Raw genomic sequence first — 24,156 nt, forward strand, 5'->3', positions numbered from 1 at the left:
GGCTGTGAATTCATTAGTGATAGAGAGAAAGATGTACCCATGAGAAAATAAGCCCAACAAGGTCCCTTGGAGATTGTAGGACGGCCAAGAGATGTCTGTCTCACCACAGAACAGGTTAGGTACCACACCACTCTATTTGCATATAAGAGGAAAGGATGCCTTAGAGGACTGGAGGACGTGGATTGTACAAATACTACATAAATCATAATATCACAGAATTATTTTTATATTATACATTATCTTCACATCATAACATCAACATCATCTATGACATAATTTCAATAATTTTGAGTATATATTTACTATAATTTATATTTACATATATAAAATCAAGAGGCACTTCCAGTAATTCTGGCAAAAAGAGCATCAACATAGCATCTAAGCTAAAAAATAAAAATAAATACAATTTATCTATTTTTTTTTTGTACAGATTCTACCTTTTACAAAACATTTCTCAGCTGCTAAGTCAGTCACTTAACAATGCCTGTGATGGGATGATACTAACTGTTGCTACATATATTAAATGGAAGATGCAGGTGAAAGGACAATATTTATTTCAATTGCAAAATGATTACTTGAGTTCAAAAGCCTCTTGTTTTTCTAGAAGTTGAAAAATTTGGCAAAGTTGTTAGTTAATAAACATATTCAGGTCTGTCGAGAGTGGTAAGAATTAATTGTTAAAAATTGTAATGTACAAATGACATCACTACAGTGTCACTTTGGTTGGCAGTTATTTGAAAATATTGCTTTTTAGGAACAGCAAATTCAGTTAATTAAATACTCTCTGGTTTACAAATATCCTTCAAGGTCAAATTTTGGGGCCATATTAATTAGAACTTGCCAATGCCAGGCTTTTTTTTCTTTTCTTTTCTTTTCTTTGTTTTCTGTCAGGAAGAGGTAATGACTGGTCAGAACAACTGCCCACAGAAATTCAAGCACATTTTAATGCAAAGATTCAAATCAAATTATTCAAACCAACCAAAACCCAAAACACTCTAAATTCAGATTAAAGTATCTTCAGTCACGTATTCTAATATAGAAAGCCAGGGAGAATCTCATTTTTATTATTTTGCATTGAGAATCAGAATATCCATAAGAGCACCAATTTTCATTTTGTGATTTGCATGATAGAAATCTTGAGGAAGAAATATCATGGGGTGGTGATATTTATTTCCACTGCTTATCAACTAACAGATTGTCCTTATTGGAACAAAATGGTATGCATTCTTCTGTGAGAATATATTAAGACATAAACTGACAGTCGTAAGTGAAAAAAAAAAACACCAGTTAAGCAAACATAATATGCTAAAATTCCCATGCAAATATTTTACAGAGTATAAAAAATTTAGTGATTTCTTTTAAGCTGATAAACAAATATATATATTAAGTAAAGCCATTAAAACCTCACTAACAGGTGACATATAGATGTTAGAATTATTATTTAAAGTTAGCAATACTATAATACTAAATTATATTTGTGAATAGTTAAAATGAAATCTCTAATGTAAGATGGTGGTTTTGACCCATAATCAGTTGGGAATTTAAAAAGGGACAGGAAAACTGCTAACACTTTATACACACAAAGCACTACTTATTGAAGTAGCTATACTTCAAACAACTGTTTTTAATTTCACATTGAACATCTGAGTATTTTGTCTTTTTTAGGGAGTAAAATTACTAGAAAGAAAATCTTGCTCTTCAGAAGTTATTCAAGTAGCAGTTTTCAAGCTAATTCAAGGGCCAATTCACATTTGGAAACATGTCTGAATGCTCTTTGTCACAAAAGAAGTCAAGGTTGAACAGTAGATCCACAGGTCATTTCACTCCAGAGAAACTAAGTTGGTGTGTATCAAAGATGGAGGGGTGTCCTGGGATGCCCTGCAAGTTTTACGTAGTGCTCACTCCCAATCCACAGCTCTTGCTTTTTATGCTTCTCAGTTCCATAGGCTTTACAATGAAACCAGGCTGGGGAACTAGAACTTAAGTTGAAGGCTATTCTTTCTATTATGGCAGGGGAGAATTTCTCGTTATTTTTTGGTTACTGACATTGAGTAAGAGAAGTATAATTGAAGAGAAGCCATGCCTTTCTTTGATGGGTTTGGCTTTGTTTCTTCTTCATCTTTTTTTTTTTTTTTTTTTTTTTTTTTTAAGGTAGTAACTAAAACTGTCCAAGTAGCCAATTTTTTTGATATTACATTACAGTCTAACACAATGATGTTTTTATAGAAAGCCAATATTTGAACAACCTTGTATCATTCAAATTGTATTTTGCAAGATTAAAAGGCTTTTAGTTTCTAACCTAGTAATATTTACATCAAAAAGCTTTCAAAAAGTTAGAGCATAACTGTTAAGACATAGGATTTTGTTCATTTTCTCAGTGGAGAATACATGGTACAGCTGACAGTCTAGTGGGTCTTTGGAAGTTCATCTGGTTTTTGTTTTGAAACAGGAAAGGAAAAATATCCTGCTGTTATTTGTTTAATTTGAAATAGGAACTTTCAATGACACTGAAATATTAGTTAAACCATTAAGGCTTACAAAGTTTTGTTATTACTTTTTTATTAACAAATTTGAAATTCTAACCTATCTGATCATGCTGGGCAGATGAATGCAGTGAGTGTGGTTTATTGACTGGTCAGTGTTTCATCTGTGAAAGTCAAGATGAATAAGGTTTAATTTTTCTTAGTAAGAATGGTAAATATTTGGCCTTTTGTGTGAGAATTTAGTAAAATAAAATATACATTAATAGAACATTTATTTTATAATAACAAAAAACATAAATTGCTGAATAATATACTCTTTTGTCTTAGGGAAAACTCAGAAGAGCTCAAACTATAATTTGTACAAAGTTAAATTGACATTAATTTTTATTTAGTGTATTTGAACCCTTCCTTCATAAAACATTTTTCTCCATGAGGCATGGAGAATATTAGAAAAAGAATTAAATATTCTTTCTAGTTTTTTGTTATATGTTACTAAGTATGATTATATCAAAGTATTCAGCCTCTGATTATATGAAAATAATCCGTAGGTTATAGTTCTGATTATATGAAAATATTCAGTACCATGGAATGTCATTTTGTGGGTTTCATTTTAATTGAAAAATTTTTAAAAAAAGCTTTGCTTCCAGAAAATAAATCAAATTTAAACATTCTTGAGAATACTTACCTATAATGATTTATTATTACTCTTTAAAGCATTTTTGGTTACATTTAATTATTTGCATAAAGAACCACTTCTTAATGTGAAGCAATGAGGAAATCATTGCTTCATTGTCGGAACATAAACATGTTCAACTATTTTTTATTCGTAAGAAGGCTTTTCCTCTGTGCTCCACAGCTTTTCAAGCAAGCAGAAACCCAACGATAGCAATGTGTGTCAAGTAATCAACCTTAAAAACATATGGAGAAAAGCTAGCTGTCATTGGAAAGAAAATGTGGATTCCCTTTAGAACCTTAAACATATGTCAAAAGCCAATTTTGTTTTCCATTTATACATAATTCTATATACCGTATTTTGTGGTCTTACCTACGCTAAAATAATTTATACTAGATCAGTTTTTTTTGAATCAACAGATGAACATTGAGTTCCACCACGTAAAGAAAGCCTTAATATTCAGTGTCATGTCTTCAAACATATTTTGCAAAAAGAAGTATTTGTTTTATTTCACCATTTGTTAGCCTGCTGTTAGAATGATTTGCTAGTGGAAACACAAAGATCAATTCAAGTTAGGTAAAAGCACCATTAGGTAAGATAAAAGCAACATTTATTTTAACAAATGCAGTAGGTAGGCAATAGCACACATTGCCTAACATCCATGGTGCATAACATAGACTGAAAAACATGTTACTGTTCTCTGAGCATGGTTCATCGGTATAAAACATATAACTACGTTTGCAAGTCTCAATTTAAGTCATATATAGTTTTTGGCTTAACTCATTGTTTTTAGTGTAATTCATTCCTAATAAGAATTTGAATATCTTCCAGATGAACAATTTGATGTGTGAATATAGGATCTAAAACTGATCTATTTCTTAATAAGAAAAATTTAATTTTGGAATATTCTTTACCTAAAATTGCTGATTTCTTAATCTTAAAATTGAATTTTGTTGAACATTTAAAAAATGAACTGACAGTATCAGCAAATTCATACTTTAAAGACACAAATCACCTAGGACAATGTCATAAAATGTGTTGCAGCTGGTTCAATCAATGAAATAAACTCAGTTTGGTTTCAAAATACATAAATATTTTAGCTTTTAATTATCTGGAATTTAGCTACTGGCATTTGAACTTTTATTAATATTTCTTCCACACAAATATTAGCTAATAATCTCTAAAAGAAGGGGAATCTTGTTGGTTTTTTCTAGGTTATGAAAGTTCATAGAACTTTGTTTTATTGGAGTGAATGTTCAACCAGTTTGAGAGGCAGTTTATTTGCAAATAGCATATAGTCAGGAAAGGCGTTAAACTGGAATCAGGGTGATGATGACAGAAGAGGACAAACCGTTACCGAGGTTTCCATCATTATTTTAGGAGTACTATAAATGATGAGGACAGCAGAGAGTCCCATACTGACATGAGAGCACCAAGAATACCTCCCACAGCAGAATATAAATGATTTTTAGATTATTCACTTCTCATTAATCAGGATTTGATAATCACACAATTAGTTCACTTTTATAAATTAATAATTTCAAACTTTAGACTTTATTTATAATGATAATTTTTATAATTTTATTACTTAGAAAATAATTTATATTTTTCCATCATTCAAACAAAGAGTAGGCCTGAGTCTCATGCCTTCTGCACAGCTTTTACCTTCAAAGAAAGTTCTCTGGGTAAGATAGGCAGGGAATATGGTGAAATTGCAAATTAACAGTCTACATACATCTAACATGAACAGTCTGTAAGGTATTCCTTTTCTTTAGTTTTAGGATTGCAATGGTAAGATTTGTTCTGCTATTCAACCAAAAGGGAATACTTAGAATCGGATATTCTATTTTTAGGAAGTGAATACTTTCTTGAACAAAATATGAGAAAATTTCTTCACTTGTCAGATGAAGACTAATATAGCCATATCCCTGTACAGAGCTACTGTCTTCGTCTTTTACTGAGAGCAAAACCAGGTCTTACATAAATGGCAAAACAAAACAAAAATTACAGCTAACAAAAGTAAAAGCAGTGCTTTTACCAAGGAAACCAATATTTTAAAGGTTTAGATATATAACTGGAAAGATGTTTTCATTAGCATGCTGAAAATAACACTGATGACACTCAGAATATACCTGGTCTTTTACTTAACAGAGGACCATGCCATCCAGGTAACCAGTTCCAACTTTTCCTATCATTGATTTTATGGTTGTCTAAACAATTATCTTTTTACCTAGGTGGGCTAGAAACTCCTTCATTTGAAAGACCTGAGTTTATCTAATGGCACCTATAAATAGGCTCATATAAAATTGTAGTAAATTGCAACAAATAGATTGGCACCACAGGAAGTAAGCTCTGGAGTTGGATGTGAACATGACAATATTGCTGTCACCAAAAAAGGGGGAGAACCCTACTACCAGAAAATGTCCCTTAGCATCCTATGAGATGTACTGGGTGTGTATGAAAGTCACATACTAGGAGGGTCTTCATCCCTTTATTTATCGCAATTGACTTCTAGCTGTAATAGCAATTTATTTTTAAAGAAAAATGTATCAATCTGCCTTGATTGATGAACACAATTTTAAAATAAAGATGCTCTGATTGCTTTTGACACTATTATTCCTATTATTTCCTGTACCTTAAAGCAAAACAAACAAAACCTGGCAGTTTGCTGAGACTTCCACTATAGTAGCCAAGCTGGCCCCCTACGTGGACTATACAGCTTTGATGAAACTGCCAGTAGACTAGGATGGACTTCCAACATTCCCGCCAGTCCACTCACTCCAAACATAGCTTTTTGTTCAGTTAATATTTATGTTAAAGATGGACAGCATTTGGAAAATGGGAAAATATTGGCTTTGTTAAGTAATTACATTCAAGGGGTATGAGAAGATAAATGCTTTTTTCCCCTTTTCTTAATTGCAAGGTAAGAATAGTTAAATTCACTGGCAAAATTTGACTCCCAGTAATTTTTGCAAACATAGAGACACACAGGCAAAGCTAAGAAAATGAAAACAATTTAGTAAGCTCTAAGTAATGAAGACCTGGTGTTAACTCAGAAATATACTGAAATATATTTAGGTAGAGTCTGCATCCACTTGATCCTTTTCATATTTTTCTACTTATTGGAGAATTTGCCTTGAAACTATGTTTATTTTTTATTGTATTATATTTGCCTTATTTTTTAATGCCATGAATTACTGTAAAATAATGCTTTGAAAGAGAGAGTACAATATCCATTTAAGAGTAACATAAGTAATTGTAATGTAAACAATCCTTTCCATTACTTCAGATAAAACAAAAACTAGAAATCACAATCAAGGTTTACTTAGAAGCTAAGATTGTTTAGCTAATGAGCATGTGTGTATATTGTACTGAAGGAAGAATCATAACCAAACAGTGTTAGAAAGAAATGGACACCAACTATAAAAATTTGATATTGGTTAATAGTCTTTCATCTGGGAGACATGGACCCAGCATTCAGTCAGTTAGTAAAAGTTACTAGTGAAAAAAATTCTTTGCAGCATTCTCATTTAATTGGCAAAAAAATAACTATATCAGATTATCATTTAAATTAGAATAGGTATATGATTGGCTGTCCATCGACCTCCATGCAAATGAATCATTCCTTTACTGGGCTTGGAAATAACAACAATGTATAAAAAATGGTGATTAAAATATAACTTTATAAAAATGTTTCCCTTTTCCTTTTTAAAAAAGAATTTACTATCTACAAAAACAAAAAAAAAAATCTTTATATTTACATCAAGATAACTATCATGACATATATAATAATATGAAATAAAATATTGAAAGTGAGTATCAACTTTTTAAATAGAGGTTTGGCTCACAGCATAAACAAGTGTAGATAAACAAACCAAAACAAAACAAAAAGACTTTCAATAATAACCTGATCCTCAAACAATCTCTCTCTAGTCTCCCCTGCTGGAAGAAGCATGACTGACAACCGGCCAGATTGCAGATGGAAGCTACCCCAACAGCGTGTGGAATACCACAACAGGGGCTGTCAGTGGGACTTTCACCACTGAAAGCCAAACTACAAGCAAACTGTAAGTTGCTTTTCCTATGTCGACACAAAAACCCTAGGTTGAAATATTCTCCTTCACCTCTTGCTACATAACCCAGAGTGGTTTTACTGTTTCCTTTTCTTTTTCTACCACACATTTTGCAGCAAATTAAGAAGACACAGGAGATCATGCTGAAGTATAATTTCCTAAGCCTTCTCTGGCATGATTTAGAATTCTAACCTTATTAAAAGACTTGACTCCAGCTCTTTCCTAGGTGTTTATGTATAAAAAATGCCATCATCTCCTTAAATGGTGCTCTGATGTTAGTTGAGTGACATCCATACTCATAGATAGTTCCTATACATTCATTAGGCAAGTGGACTGGAAAATGCCTCAATCTTCCAGGTTTGAGGCTGGTGATAGAGCTCCTTCAAGTGGTGCATAGCAGTAATGTAACACCAAACAAACATGTAGCCCTCTCACCAAGCCCTTGAGTGCCCTCCATCTGCAAAAGCTCCTTTATTGAAGGAAATGGAGGAGGGCATTTGGAATGGCTGCCTCCCAGAGACGCTCCAGAGTGAACTTCCTTCTGTTTGTTCACATGTATTCAGTCATTTGCTACAGCTATTCTATGAATTACTGAAACCACAAAAATCTCTTTACATATACACACAAGCACCCTTTCACACTGTTCCCTTCGTCTCTCTCTCTCTCTCTCTCTCTCACACACACACACACACACACACACACACACACACACACACACAGAGCGTTGGCAGGATGTATCAGAATTCAAATAATGCTCTGGAACTTTCATCCCTCAGGACTAAGAGCAAAAGCTGCTTAGTTGCTAACCTACATTTCCTGCACTGTTTCCTTGCTAAGCCACACCATCTCCTTTGTGATTTGGTTTCCTTTATGATTTATTATATCACAGTGACCACTATATATCTTAATATAAATGTTACTAAATTGTGGAGCCAGCAATTCTGGCCTTCAGTGTGTATGTGTGTGCGTGCATGTGTGTGAATATTGTTTTACATGTATATGTGGGAGCTTATATACACACACACACACACATATGTATTTCTTCCTTAAAAAAATCCTTAGAAGCTGGTGTTGCCATGTGAAAGCTTCTTTGAGAAAAAAGTTTTTAACAATGTACCTCACTGTAAAAATATACACACAAAATGCGAAGAATCCCAAAATGTAATAGCCATTTGCCCATCTTCTCAAATTTCTACAGTGTTGTGTCTAAATGTTGTGCTGGCTTGAAGAGAGTCTTTGACAAGTCAGTCTGTCTGGAAACACAGCCCATTCTATCCATTGTCACTGGTTTGGCTTTGGGGTTGGTATCTCCTCCCCTCTCGGTTTCCCTTTCTCCTCTTCTTCTTCCTTGATAGCCTGGATCTGTTCTGAAGAGTGTGGCTGAGGGGTCTGGTCCAGGGATTGATTTTCTATGCCTGCCAACCGCTGCTCCTCTTCAATGACATTCTTCCACATCTTGTGGTTCTGTAAGAGGTGCTGAGTTATTTGGCAGTAGACTTTTCTCCTTTTGAAAGTCTTTTTTTCTAAAAAAAACAACAAAAAAAAACACACCAAATTAGACTACTTAGTTTTGTGCTGAGCACATGAAAGTTATCTCTTTTCAGATTATTAAGAGGAGTTAATCCATAACCCTGGTGTGTATGTTATTATTACGCAGTTTTGGAGAATGGGGAAGAAAGAGGAAAATGGCAATAATCATTAAAATATCACTGAGAAATAACTCTGCACAGTATTTAATATTTGGCAATGTCCAGCAAGATTCTGCTTGTATCTTGGTATTGTTCGCATTACATTCAGGCTCTCAAGACTTTCCACATAGATCATTGAAATAACTTCTCGTTAATGTCTGCCTCTGTCAATTTAATTCACAAACATCTACAAGATTGATAAAAAGATAGTTTTGATATTCCTCCTCTGCTTTATGTGGACTAAAAAATTAATTTCAAAGTACTCCCATAAGCTTGCAGAGGACCTCATTTGCATTCTTTCCCTTCTGTAGACTGGCCTTTAGCTACACTTAACTACTCTGCTTTTCTTGTTTTTTAAAAAATCTACACTAAAGCCATATCTTCAGGCTGGGACTTCCTATCCTTCTGAAATGCTCTTTGCAACCCCGGAGAGTATATATCCATTCATTTTTTAAAGACTCCATCAGATTTCACTGAATTTTTCTAAGAAATGAACTCCTCCTTCTACATTCCCATGTTACTCCATGTGTACCTTCCAGCATATATACTGTTCCTGTTTTCCTTTTTTCCTTTTTCTGCTCCTTATCATTATCATCTCTTCTTCTGGTAACTGTGCATCCAAAATCATTTAGGAGAAACTTTCCCCCTTTCCTTCACTTACGTGGTTCTAGAAAAAGTTGTTAAATTCTACTACTTCCTCACTCATATCCTGTCTACAAAATTGTATCACAGTGGCCCATGGGTGTGTGCATGACCCAAGTCAGGCCAGAGTCCTTCCCTGAGATAGTTCCCAGTAGCACAGAATGAATGTGGGTTTGAGAGGTGTAATTGGAGATCCTTTCTCCTTTGCTTATGCATCTGGAATGACGTGAACTTACAGCTGGCTCTCATTTCAGCCTGATGAAGAAAGCAAGGCTGAAAGAACAAGCTGTTAGGTGAGGCAGAGACAAAAGCAGGACAAGCAAGCACTGATAATGGCCAACATCATGTTTACATGAACCAATTATATTCTCTTTTTGTATATGCTCATCCCATTGGAATTTTATAATTTGTAACCAGAAAAAAAGTTCTACCTTAGTATACCTCTTTTAAGAAACTTATCTTGGCCGGGCGCAGTGGCTCAAGCTTGTAATCCCAGCACTTTGGGAGGCCAAGGTGGGTGGATCACGAGGTCGAGAGATTGAGACCATCCTGGTCAACATGGTGAAACCCCGTCTCTACTAAAAATACAAAAAATTAGCTGGGCATGGTGGCACATGCCTGTAATCCCAGCTACTCAGGAGGCTGAGGCAGGAGAATTGCCTGAACCCAGGAGGCAGAGGTTGCGGTGAGCTGAGATCGCGCCATTGCACTCCAGCCTGGGTAACAAGAGTGAAACTCTGTCTCAAAAAAAAAAAAAAAAAAAAAGAGGTCTTCAAGATGTTAGGTTAGAGGCATCTGGTACTTGCCTCCTCCATAAAGAAGAACCTCTGGACTAAGTAGGCAATCAGACTTATCATCTAAAATATAATTCTGAACTCAATAGAGAAATGACAGGAAAATATCTAAAGTAAGAAAGGAGAGAGAATGAAGATAGCCTGCTCAGCTGGGATCATCTATGAGCCTGGAGAGGCTCCCTAAAATGAGGAAAGATTAAGAAGTGAATGAACCCAGCCATCCACATTCCCACCATGGACTCTTGCACTCCTAGCTATGGGAGAGTCTGTCAACCCACGTGGTGCCTGAAACTGATACAGACAACTGCCCAGAAATCATGTGATGGCACTGCTTCAAAGAGGGAGCTCATAGCACGACTCACACATCCTTCAAGTCCTTAGCAGCTTAGGAGAGGCACATGTGACCCACTGCTGCCACCAATGGGATCTAAAAATTGGTTCACATCACATCCCTGTACCCAGCAAAATTTTACAACAGCCTTCCACTAATAACTGCACTCTAAGCCACTGAAGGAATCATAGATACTATTGATACTGTTACAATCAAACAAATCATACCAAGACTACACTACTGCCTGCACCCAAAATGAAAGCCAGGGAACTTTCTCCAACCCACACCATAGATACACCTTCAGGAAAAAGTCGTCTCCCTGACAAAAGATAATTTTAAAAATTGGGGCTGGGCGCGGTGGCTCAAGCCTGTAATCCCAGCACTTTGGGAGGCCGAGGCGGGTGGATCACGAGGTCGAGAGATCGAGACCATCCTGGTCAATATGGTGAAACCCCGTCTCTACTAAAAATACAAAAAAAAATTAGCTGGGCATGGTGGCGCATGCCTGTAATCCGAGCTACTCAGGAAGCTGAGGCAGGATAATTGCCTGAGCCCAGGAGGCGGAGGTTGTGGTGAGCCGAGATCGCGCCATTGCACTCCAGCCTGGGTAACAAGAGCAAAACTCCGTCTCAAAAAAAAAAAAAAAAAAAAAAAAAAATTGGAACAAGCAGGCAAGAGAAAGAAATAAAGCGTATTCATATAGCCAAAGAGGAAGTTAAATTGTCTCTGTTTGCAGATGACATGATTGTATATTTTAAAAACCCCATCAACTCAGCCCAAACTCTCTGTAAGCTGATAAGCACCTTCAGCAAAGTCTCAGGATACAAAATCAATGTGCAAAAATCACAAGCATTCCTGTGATACACCAATAATACAGAACCAAATCATGTGTAAACTCCCATTAACAACTTCTACAAGGAAAATAAAATACCTAGAAATATAATTAACAAAGGATGTGAAGGACCTCTTCAAGGGGAACTACAGACCACTGCTCAAGGAAATAAGAGAGGTCACAAACAGATGGAAAAACAGTCCATGCTCATGAATAGGAAGAATTGATAACATGAAAATGGCCATAATGCCCAAAGTAGTTTATAGATTCAGTGCTATCCCCAACAAGCTACCATTGACTTTCTTTACAAAATTAGAGGAAAAACAACTTTAAATTTCATATGGAACCAAAAAAGAGCCCATATAGCCAAGACAGTCTTAAGCAAAAAGAACAAAGCTGGAGGCATCATACTATCTGCCTTCAAACTATACTACAAGGCTACAGTAATCAAAACATCATGTTATTGGTACCAAAACAGGTACATAGACCCATGGAACAGTACAGAGGCCTCAGTAATAATGCCACACATCTACAACCATCTGATCTTTGACAAACCTAACAAAAACAAGCAATGGGGAAAGAATTCCCTATTTAAGAAATGGTGTTGTGAAAACTGACTAGTCATATACAGAAAGCTGAAACTAGATCCCTTCCTTACACCTTATACAAAGATTAACTCAAGGTGGATTAAAGACTTAACTGTAAGACCTAAAACCATAAAAACCCTAGAAGAGAACCTAGGCAATATCACTTAGGACATAGGAATGGGCAAAGACTTCATGACTCAAACACCTAAAGCAATGGCAACAAAATCCAAAATTGACAAATGGGATCTAATTAAAGAGCTTCTGCACAGGAAAACAAAACAAACAAACAAAACTATCATCAAAACAGGAAACCTACAAAATGGGAGAAAATTTTAGCGATCTATCCATCTGACAAAGGGCTAACATCCAGAATCTACAATGAGCTTAAATTTACAAGAAAAAAAAAAAAACATCAAAAAGTGGGCATAGGATATGAACAGACACTTCTTAAAAGAAGACATTTATGCAGCCAACAAACATATAAAAGAAAGCTTTTCATTACAGGTCATTAGAGAAATGCAAATCAAAACCATATTGAGATACCATCTCACACCAGTTAGAATGGTGATCATTAAAAAGTCAGGAAACAGATGCTGAAGAGGATGTGGAGAAATAGGAATGCTTTTACACTGTTGGTGGGAGTGTAAATTAGTTCAACCATTGTGGAAGACAGTGTAGCAGTTCCTCAAGGATCTAGAGCTAGAAATATCATTTGACCCAGCAATCCCATTACTGGGTATATACTCAAAGGGTTATAAACCTTTCTACTATAAAGATACATACACAAATATGTTTATTGCGGCACTGTTCACAATACCAAAGACTTGGAACCAACTCAAATGCCCATCAATGATAGACTGGTTAAAGAAAATGTGGCACATATACACCATGGAATACTATGCATCCATAAAATAAAGATGAGTTTAACTAAGATCAGAGCAGAACTGAGGGAGATAGAGACACCAAAAACCCTTCAAAAAAAAAACAATAAATCCAGGAGATGGTTTTTTGAAAAGATCAACAAAATAGACCACTAGCCAGATAAATATAAAAGAAAAGGGAGAAGAATCAAGTAGATGCAGTAAAAAACGAAAAAGAGGATATCACTACCAATTCCGCAGAAATACAAACTACCATCAGAGATTACTACAAACAACTCTATGCACACAAACCAGTAAACCTGGAAGAAATAGATAAATTCCTGGACACTTGCACCCTCCCAAGCCTAAACCAGGAAGAAGTTGAAACCTTGAACAGACCAATAACAAGGGCCAAAGTTGAGGCAGCAATTAATAGCCTACCAACTAAAAAAAGCCCAGGTCCTGATGGGTTCACAGCTGAATTCTACTAGACGTACAAAGAGGAGCTGGTACCATTCCTTCTGAAACTATTTCAAACAATACAAAAAGAGGGAATCCTTCACAACTCATTTTATGAGACCAACTTCATCCTGATACCAAACCTGGCAAAAACTCAACAAAAAAAGAAAACTTCAGGCCAATATCTATGATGAACATAGATGCAAAAATCTTCAATAAAATACTGGCAAACCAATTGCAACAGCTCATCAAAAAGCTTATCCATCATGATCAAGTAGGCTTCATTCCAGGAATGCAAGGCTGGTTCAACATATGTAAGTTGATAAACATAATACACAACATAAACAGAACCAAAGACAAAAACCACATGATGATCTTAATAGATGCAGAGAAGGTCTTTGGCAAAATTGAACAGCCGTTTATGCTAAAAACTCTCAATAAACCAGATATCAAAGGAATATATCTCAAAATAATATAAATTATTTATGACAAACCTACAGCCAATAACATACTGAATGGGCAGAAACTTAGAAGCACGTCCTTTGAAATCCAGCACTAGACAAGGATGACCCTTCTCAACACTCCTATTCAATGTAGTATTGGAAGTTCTAGCCAGAGCAGTTAGGCAAGAAAAAAAAAAATAAAGGGTATCAATTAGGAAAGGAGGAAGTCAAATTATCTCTATTTGCAGATGACATGATTGTATAATTAGAAGACCCCATCATCTCAGCCCAAAACCTCCTTAAACTGATAAGCAACTTCAGCAAAGCCTCAGGATACAAAATCAGTGTGCAGAAATCACAAGCATTTCTATACACCAGTAACAGTTTAACAGAGAGCCAAATCATGAGCAAACTGCCATTCACAATTGCTACAAAGAGAATAAAATACCTAGGAATACAACTAACAAAGGATGTGAAGGTCCTCTTCAAGGAGAACTGCAAACCACTGCTCAAGGAAATAAGAGGGGACACAAACAGATGGAGAAGCATTCCATGCTCATGGTTAGGAAGAATCAATATCGTGAAAATGGCCATACTGCCCAAAGTAATTTATAGATTCAATGCCATCCCCATCAAGCTACCAATGACCTTCTTCACAGAACTGGAAAAAACCACCTTAAACTACATATGGAACCAAAAGAGAGCCTGCATAACCAAACAATCCTAAACAAAAAGAACAAAGCTGGAGGCATCACACCACCTGACTTCGAACTATGCTACAAGGCTACAGTAATCAAAACAGCATGGTACTGGTACTAAAGCAGAGATATAGACTAATAGAACAGAACATAGGCCTTGGAGGCAACGCCTCACATCTACAACCATCTGATCTTCGACAAACCTGACAAAAACAAGCAGTGGAGAAAGGATTCCCGGTTTCATAAATGGTGTTGGGAAAACTGGCTAGCTGTGTGCAGAAAGCAGAAACTGGACCCCTTCCTGACACCTTACACTAAAATTAACTCCAGATGGATTACAAACTTAAACATAAGACCTAACACCATGGAAACCCTAGAAGAAAACCTAGGCAAAACCATTCAGGACATAGGCTTAGGCAAGGACTTCATGACTAAAACACCAAAAGCATTGACAACAAAAGCCAAAATAGACAAATGGGATCTAATTAAACTCCAGAGCTTCTGTACAGCCAAAGAAACAATCATTAGAGTGAACCAGCAACCAACAGAATGGTAAAAAATTTTTGCAATCTACTCATCTGACAAAGGGCTAATATCCAGAATCTACAAGGAACTAAAACAGATTTGCAAGAAACAAACAAACCAACCAACCCATCCAAAAGTGGGCAAAGGATATGAAAAGACACTTTTCAAAAGAAGACCTATATGAGGCCAACAAAACATATGAAAAAATGTTCATCACTGAATATTAGAGAAATGCAAATCAAAACCACATTGAGATACCATCTCATGCCAGTTAGAATGGTGATCATTAAAAAATCTGGAGACAACAGATGCTGGCGAGGATGTGGAGAAATAGGAACACTTTCACACTGTTGGTGGGAGTGTAAATTAGTTCAACCATTGTGGAAGACAGTGTGGTGCTTCCTCAAGGACCTAGAAATAGAAATTCCATTTGACCCAGTAATCCCACTACTGGGTATATACCCAAAGGATTATAAATAGTTCTACTATAAAGACGCATGCACACTTATGTTCACTGTTTACAATAGCAAAGACCTGGAACCAACCCAAATGCCCATCGACAATAGACCGGACAAGGAAAATGTGGCACATATACACCATGAAATAGTATGCAGCCATAAAAAATGATGAATTCGTGTCCTTTGTAGGGACATGGATAAATCTGGAAACCATCAGTCTCAGCAAACTGACACAGAACAGAAAATGAAACACTGCATGTTCTCACTCATAGGCAGGTGTTGAACAATGAGAACACAGGAACAGAGGGAGGGGAGCATCACACACTGGGTTCTGTTGGTGGGGGGCAAGGGAGGGACAGTGGGTGGGTGGGGAGGTCAGGGAGGGATAACATGGGGAGAAATGCCAGATGTAGGTGATGGCGGGGATGGAGGCAGCAAACCACATCCCCATGTGTGTACCTATGCAATAATCCTGCACAATCTGCACTTGTACCCCAGAACCTAAAGTGCAATAAAAAATGAAAATAAAAATAAAATGGATGAGTTCATATCCTTTACAGGGACGTGGATGAAGCTGAAAACCATCATTCTCAGCAAAGTAACACAAGAACAGAAAACCATACACTGTATGTTCTCACTTAAAAGTGGGAGTTGGGCCGGGTGCGGTGGCTCAAGCCTGTAATCCCAGCACTTTGGGAGGCCGAGGCGTGTGGATCACGAGGTCAAAAGATCGAGACCATCCTGATCAACATGGTGAAACCCCGTCTCTACTAAAAATACAAAAAATTAGCTGGGCATGGTGGCGCGTGCCTGTAATCCCAGCTACTCAGGAGGCTGAGGCAGGAGAATTGCCTGAACCCAGGAGGCGGAGGTTGCGGTGAGCCGAGATCGCACCATTGCACTCCAGCCTGGGTAACAAGAGCGAAACTCCGTCTCAAAAAAAAAAAAAAAAAAAAAAAAAAAAAAAAAAAAAAAAGTGGGAGTTGAACAATGAGAACACATGGACACAGGGAGGGGAACATCACACACGGTGGCCTGTTGGTGCATGGGAGCTAGAGGAGGGATAGAATTAGGAGAAATGCCTAATGTAGATGACGAGTTGATGGGTGCAGCAAACCACCATGGCACGTGTATACCTATGAAAAAAAAACCCTGCATGTTCTGCACATGTACCCCAGAACTTAAAGTATAATAATTAAAAAAAATCAGGCAAAGGATATAAAATGGCAACACAGAAGAAATACAAATGGCCAAAAAATACATGAAGTGATGTTCAACCTCATTAGTACTCAAAGAAATGCAAAGAGAAAGGAGATTTTTTTCAGTCTTCACATTGTCTAAGATTAAAAAGATCACCAGTATCTGAAATTGGTGAGGAGGAGTGTGGAGAAATGGTCATTACTAATGGGAAGGTAAATTGTGATAGTCATTCTGGCATCTCTATTAAGGTAAATTGTGACAGCCTTTCTAGCAGGCACTATTAAAACCAAAGATGTGCAAACCAAACTCTGAACCAGCAACTTTACTACTTTGAATTTATATGACAAAATTGCTCACAGTGATATGCAGAGATGTTAAGTATAAGACGGTACATTGCACCAATATTTAATAATGTAAAAATAATCAGAAATAATGTAAAAATTCAACAAAGATTGGATTAAAGAGATATTACAGTCATAAAATTGAATGCTATGCAGTTATTTATAAGAATAAAATACACAGGGAGGGGAACATCACACATGGGGCCTGTTGAGGGTTGGGGACAAGGGGTGGGAGAGCATTAGGACAAATACCTAATGCATCCGGGGCTTAAAACCTAGATGATGGATTGATAGGGGTAGCAAACCACCATGGCACACATATATTTATGTAACAAACCTGCACTTTCTGCACATGTATCCCAGAACTTAAAGTGAACTTAAAAAAAAAAATCAAATGACTAAATATATACTGGCAAGAAAAGATCTTTAGACATATAGTTCAGTAAAAAGTAGTCTGAAGAATAGCAGAAAAAGAAAAAAACGTTGGCAAAGACAAGAATAGACATTTCTCTAAATAAGACATACAAATAGCCAAAAGGTATATGAAAAAATGCTCAATATCACTAATCTCCAGGAAAATGCAAATCAAGATGACGATGAGATATCATCTTGATGAACAGATAAAATGTGGTTTACATATACAATGGAATGTTGTCATAAAATGAATAAAATCATGCCATTTGCAGCATCATAAATGAAACTGGAGATCATGATGTTAAATGAAATAAGCTTAGTAAAGAAAAATATTGTATGTTCTCACTCATATGTGGAAACTACAAAAGTTGATGTCATGGAAGTGAGATTAGAATGATAGACACCAGAGCCTGAGAAGGGTGTATTGGTTGGGAGTTAGGAGGAATTAAGAGATAATGATTAATGAGTATAGACATGCTAGTTACAATGAGTAAGTTCTTATCTTTGATAGCAGAGTGAGGTGACTATTGTTAAGAATAATGTATTGCATACTTCAGAACAACAAGAAGAGGGGATTTGCCAACACACAGAAATGATAAATACATCCCGGTGCAGAGGCTTATGCTTCTTATCCCAGCACTTTGGGAGGCCAAGAGGTCAGGGGTTCAGACCAGCCTGGCCAACATGGTGAAATCCCGTCTCTACTAAAAATACAAAACTTAGCTGGGCATAGTGGCACGTATCTGTAATCCTAGCTACTTGGCTGAGGATGAGGCAGGAGAATTGCTTGAACCCGGGAGGCAGAGGTTTCAGTGAGCTGAAATTGTTCCATGCACTACTGCACTTCAGCCTGGGGGACAGAGTGAGACTCTGTCAAAGAAAGAGGAGAGGTGAGGAGAGGGGAGGGGAAGAGAGGGAAGGGGAGGGCTGGGAGAGAAAGAGAGAGAGGAGGAAGAGGAGGAAGGAGGAGGAAGGAATACTCAAGGTGATGGATACCCTAAATATCCTGGTTTAATCATTACAAATTCTATGTATATAACAAAATATCACATGTACCCCACATAAATATGTTCAAATATATGTTGATTAAAAATACAAAAAGTTGTTTATAACATAAGACATGGAAATGTAAATGAAAACTGTAATATAAGAACACTATTCCTACTGGAATAGCTAAAATGAAAATGACTAAAAAATCAAGTGTAGGCAAGGAATTTAACAATTAGAACTAATATATTGCTTATCGTAATGTACATTTTTACATCGACTTGGGAAAACTATTTGGTTCTATCTATTAATCTGAATAAATGAGTACTTAAAAAAATAAACTCAAATCTTATTCTCATATATTCCAAACAATGGTTTATCTTCTAGACTATAGGGTCTTTGACGGAGCCTTGTATAGACCTGTATAGATCTTATATATCAGGAAATATTCATTTAAAAAATAAATACATTTTCTTTCACCAAATGATTTAAAGTTTTCCACATGGAAATATTAACAATAATTTTCACAGAATTACATCCTTTGATTGAGGAAAAATAATAAACCCAATTCAAAACAGAAAAAAATAACATATTTTAAAGACGACTATTTAAATTAATGTCAGCATTCACTATTTAGGCTTCTAATTCCTTATCTATTTATGAATCACCTGATATGTACCAAATATTGTCTTTAGTTTTAGTTACCCTCTGATAAACAAGATAAATATGATGCTTGCCATCAGCAAGCTTTTCCTCTAGTAGGAAGATAGTGAACCAGCAAGTACAATTACACTGAGTCTTAGGGAGTCTTTGAAAGCTGGCAGAAATGGAGGGAGATGACCCAGTTGGTACAATATTGTATGAAGGTGGTGGCTGAATTAGGAGAGGGGTAATGGAAATGAAGGTAAGTCAATAAATACAAAATTTATTTGTATGGTAGAATTAACAAAACTTGGCGACTGATTAGAGGTAGGAAATAAAGAAGGAGGAATCAAAGACGACGCTGTTTTCTGGCCTGAGCAGTTGAGTATGTTATAAGATGTTAAGAGAAAGGGAAGGTTGGATGAGAAGTAGATATGATGGTGTATTAGTCCCTTTTCACACTACTGATAAAGACATATCTGAGACTGGGTAATTTACAAAGAACAAAGAGGTTTAATGAACTCAGAGTTCCACATGGCTGGGGAGGCATCACAATCATGGCAGAAGGCAAAAGGCATGTCTTACATGGTGGCAGGCAAAAAGAAAATGAGAGAGCCAAGTAAAAGAGGAACCCCCTTATAAAATCATCATTTGCTACCAGGAGAACAATATGGGGGAAACCGCTGCCATGATTCAAGTATCTCCCACTGGGTCCCTCCCACAACACATGAGAATTATCAGAGCTACAATTCAAAATAAGATTTGGGTGGGGACACAGTCAAACCATATCAGAAGGGAATTAATACAGGTTGTCTGGAAGACCTCTAAGTAGAGATGTAAAGTAGGCAACTGGTCAAGAGCTTAGAAGAGAGGTCTGCTCTTTTTCAAGCTGCCAGAATATCATATAACTCTCAGTACCCTCATCTCAATGATGATTTTAGACTTGAGCCAAGAATTCAGAAGTTCAGCTAAGATCCTTCCATTAGACTGTGAATTTCCCTGGTGTATTAGTCCATTCTCATCCTGCTATCAAAAACTGCCTGAGACTGGGTAATTTATAAAGGAAAGAGGTTTAATTGACTCACAGTCCCACAGGGCTAGGGAAGCCTCAGGAAATGTATAATCATGGCAGAAGAAGAAGCAAACATGTCCTCCTTCACATGGTGGCAGGAAGAGAGAAGAGAGCCAAGCAAAGGGGGAAAAGCCCCTAATAAAAATATTAGATCTCATAAGAGCTCACTATCCCAAGAACAGTAGTATGACAATAACCACCTCCATGATTCAATTACCTCTGACTGGGTCCCACCCACAACACAAGGGGATTATAGAAACTAGAATTCAAGATGAGATTTGGGTGGCAACATAGCCAAATCATATTATTCTGCCCCTCACCCCTTCCAAAGCTAATATCCTTACATTTCAAAGCACAATCTTGCCTTTCTAAAATTCCCCCAGTCTTAAGTTATTCCAGCATTAACCCAAAAGTCCAAGTCCAAGTTCTCATCTGAGACAAGGCAAGTCCTTTCTGCCTAGAAGCCTGCAAAATTAAATGCAAGTTAGTTACTTCCAAGATACAATGGGGGTACAGGCATTAGGTAAATACAGTCATTCCAAATCGGAGAAATCTGCCAAAATAAAAAAAAAAAAAGAGAGAGGGGCTACAGACCTCATACAAGTCTAAAATTTTCAATAGTGCAGTCATTAAACCTTAAAGATAATCTCCTTTGATTCCGTGTCTCACATCCAGGTCAAACTGATGCAAGAAGTATGCTCCTACAGCCTTGGGCAGCTTTGCCCCTGTGGCTTTGCAGGGTACAGCACCCCACAGCTGCTTTCACAGGCTAGAATAGACGGCCTGTGGCTTTTCCAGATGTACAGTGCAAGCTGTGGGTGGATCTACCATTCTAGGGTCTGGAGGATGGAGGCCCTCTTCTCACAGCTCCACTGGGAGTGCACCAGTGGGGACGCTGTGTGGTAGCTCCAACTCCACGTTCCCTTCCATACTGCCTTAGAAAAGGTTCTCCATGAGGACTCCACCTCTGCAGCAAACTTCTGGGACATCCAGGCATTTCCATACATCCTCTGTAATCTAGGCAGAGGTTCCTAAACCTCAATTGCTGTCTTCTGCACACCCACAGGCCTAACATGATGCAGAATTTGCTACAGCTTGGGGCTGGACCCCACTGAAGCCATGACCTGAGCTGTACATTGACCCCCTTTTGCCATGGTTGAAGCAGCTGGCACTCATGGCACCAAGTCCCTAGGTTACACACAGCAGGTGGCTTGGGGCCTGGCCTGTCAAACAATTTTTTCCCCTTAGGCCTCTAGGCCTATAAGAGGAGGGGCTGCAGCTAAGGTCTCTGACATGCCCTGGGGTAATTTTCTCCATTGTCTTGGCAATTAACATTTGGCTCCTTTTTACTTATGCAAATTTCTGCAGCCCACTTTAATTTCTCCTCAGAAAATGGGTTTTTCTTTTCTATCACATCCTCAGGCTGCAAATTTTCTGAAATTTTATTCTCAGCTTCCCTCTTAAACATAAGTTCCAATTCCAAACCATGTATTTCTGAATACATAAAACTGAATGCTATTAATAGCACCCAAATCACCTCTTGAACACTTTTCTGCTTAGAAATTTCTTCTGCCAGATACCCTAAATCATCTCGCTCAAGTTCAAAGTTTCACAGATCTCTAGAGCTGGGACAAAATGCCACCAATCTCTTTGCTAAAGCAAAGTAAGAGTGACTTTTACTGTTCCCAAGAAGTTCCTCATCTTCATCTGAGACCACCTCAGCCTGGACTTTATTGTGCATATCACTATCAGCATGTTGGTCAATGTCATTCAACAAGTCGCTAGTAAGTTCCAAACTTCCCCACATTTTACTGTCTTCTGAGTTCTCTGTATTAGTTTGTTTTCACACTGCTGATAAAGACATACCCAAGACTGGGAAATTTACAAAAGAAAGAGGTTTACTGGACTTACAGTTTCACATGGCTGGAGAGACCTGACAATCATGGTGGAAGGCAAGAAGGAACATCCTATAGTCTTAGGCAGTTCTGCCCCTGTAGCTTTGCAGGGTACAGCCTCTCTCCTGGCTGCTTTCATGGGCTGTCATTGAGTGTCTGCAGCTTTTTCAGTCACACAGTATAAACTGTCAGTGGATCTACCATTCTGGAGTCTGGAGGACAGTGGCCCTCTTCTCACAGCTCCATTAGGGAGTGCCCCAGTAGTAACTCTGTGTGGTGGCTCTAACCCCACATTTCCCTTCCACATTGCCCTAGCAGAGGTTTCCCACGAGAGCCACACCCCTGCAGCAAACTTCTGCCTGGACATCCAGGAATTTCTATACATCCTCTGAAATTTAGGTGGAGGTTCCCCAACCTCAATTCTTGACTTCTGTGCACCCACAGGCTCAACATCACAGGAAGCTACCAAGGATTGGGGCTTCCACCCTTTCGTGTAACAGCCCAAGCTATACCTTGGCCTCTTTCAGCCACAATGGGACCTGGCTGAAAATGGGACCTGGGATGCAGGGCACCAAGACCCTAGGCTTCACACTGCTTGCGGATCCTGGGCCCAGCCCATGAAACCACTTTTTCCTCCTAGGCCCCCAGGCCTGTGATGGGAGGGGCTGCCATGAAGACCTCTGACATGTGCTGGGCAAATTTTCCCCATTGTCTTGGGGATAAACATTCAGCTCATTACTTATGCAAATTTTTGCAGCTGGCTTGGATTTCTCCTCAGAAAATGGGATTTTCTTTTCTATTGCATTGCCAGGCTGCAAATTTTCTGAATTTTTATGCTGTGCTTCCCTCATAAAATGGAATGCCTTTAAGAACACCCAGTTGCCTCTTGAATGCTTTGCTGCTTAGAAATTTCTTCCACCAGATACCCTAAATCATTTCTCTCTCAAGTTCAAAGTTCCACAAATCTCTAGTGAAGGGCATAATGCTGCCAGTCTCTTTGCTAAAATATAACAAGAGTCACATTTGCCCCAGTTCCTAAAAAGTTCCTCATTTCCATCTGAGACCACCTCAGTCTGTATTTTATTGTTCATATCACTATCAGCATTTTTGTCAAGGCCATTCAATGAGTCTCTAGAAAGTTCCAAACTTTCCCATATTTTCTTGTTTTCTTCTGATCCCTCCAAACTATTCCAACCTTTTCCTGTTGCCCAGTTCCAAAGTTGCTTCCACATTTTTGGTTATCTTTTCAGCTGCACCCCATTCTACCAGTATCAGTGTACTGTATTAGTCTACTTTCACTCTGCTGACAAAGGCTATATACCTGAGACTGGGCAATTTATAAAGGAAAGAGGTTTAATGTAGAACTCACAGTTCCATGTTGCTGGGGAAGCCTCACAATCATGGGGGAAGGCAAAGAGAAGCAAGTCACATCTTATATGGATGGCTGCAGGGAAACTCCTCTTTTCAAAACCATTGAATCTCATAAGACTTATTCACTAATATGAGAACAGTGTGGAAAAGACTTGCCACCATGATATAAATACCTCCCACTGGAGCCCTCCACAACACATGGGAATTCAAAATTAGATTTGGGTGGAGACACAGCCAATATCACCCTCCAATCTCTAGGAAGTTCCAAAATTTCCCTCATTTTCCTGTCTTCTTCTGCCCTCCAAACTATTCCAACCTCTACCTGTTACTCTGTTCCAAAGTTGCTTCCATATTCTTGGGTATCTTTACAGCAGCATCCCAATTCTGGTACCATCTTACTATATTAGTTCATTCTCACCCTGCTATAAAGAAATCCTCAGACTGGATAATTTACAAAGAAAAGAGATTCAATTGGCTCACAGGACTATGGAGGCCTCATGAAACTTATAATCATGGTGGAAGGGGAATCAAACAAATCTTTCTTCACATGGTGGCACAAAGAGAGAGGTGCCAAGGAAAGGGGGAAAAAGCCCCTTATAAAACCATCAGATCTTGTGAGAACTCACTCACTATCATGAGAACAGCACCATGGGGGTAACTGCCCCTATGATTCAGTTACCTCCCAACA

At 37.7% G+C, this 24,156-nt stretch overlaps 1 protein-coding gene across 6 annotated transcripts in view; it reads right to left on the reverse strand.

The window, feature by feature from the left end:
• Positions 1-2,103: 2,103 nt before the first annotated feature.
• Positions 2,104-24,156, reverse strand: part of PDE3A (phosphodiesterase 3A) — a 316,302-nt gene continuing 294,249 nt past the window's right edge. For all 6 annotated transcript variants that reach the window (XM_074403199.1, XM_003934587.4, XM_074403200.1 and 3 more), the window contains one exon: positions 2,104-8,752. In XM_074403199.1, coding sequence (XP_074259300.1) covers positions 8,511-8,752 — 242 coding nt within the window. In that variant the 3' untranslated portion in view covers positions 2,104-8,510. The remainder of the gene's footprint in view (positions 8,753-24,156) is intronic.

This window comes from Saimiri boliviensis, chromosome 7, assembly GCF_048565385.1.
Source record: "Saimiri boliviensis isolate mSaiBol1 chromosome 7, mSaiBol1.pri, whole genome shotgun sequence".
Lineage (NCBI taxonomy): Eukaryota > Metazoa > Chordata > Mammalia > Primates > Cebidae > Saimiri > Saimiri boliviensis.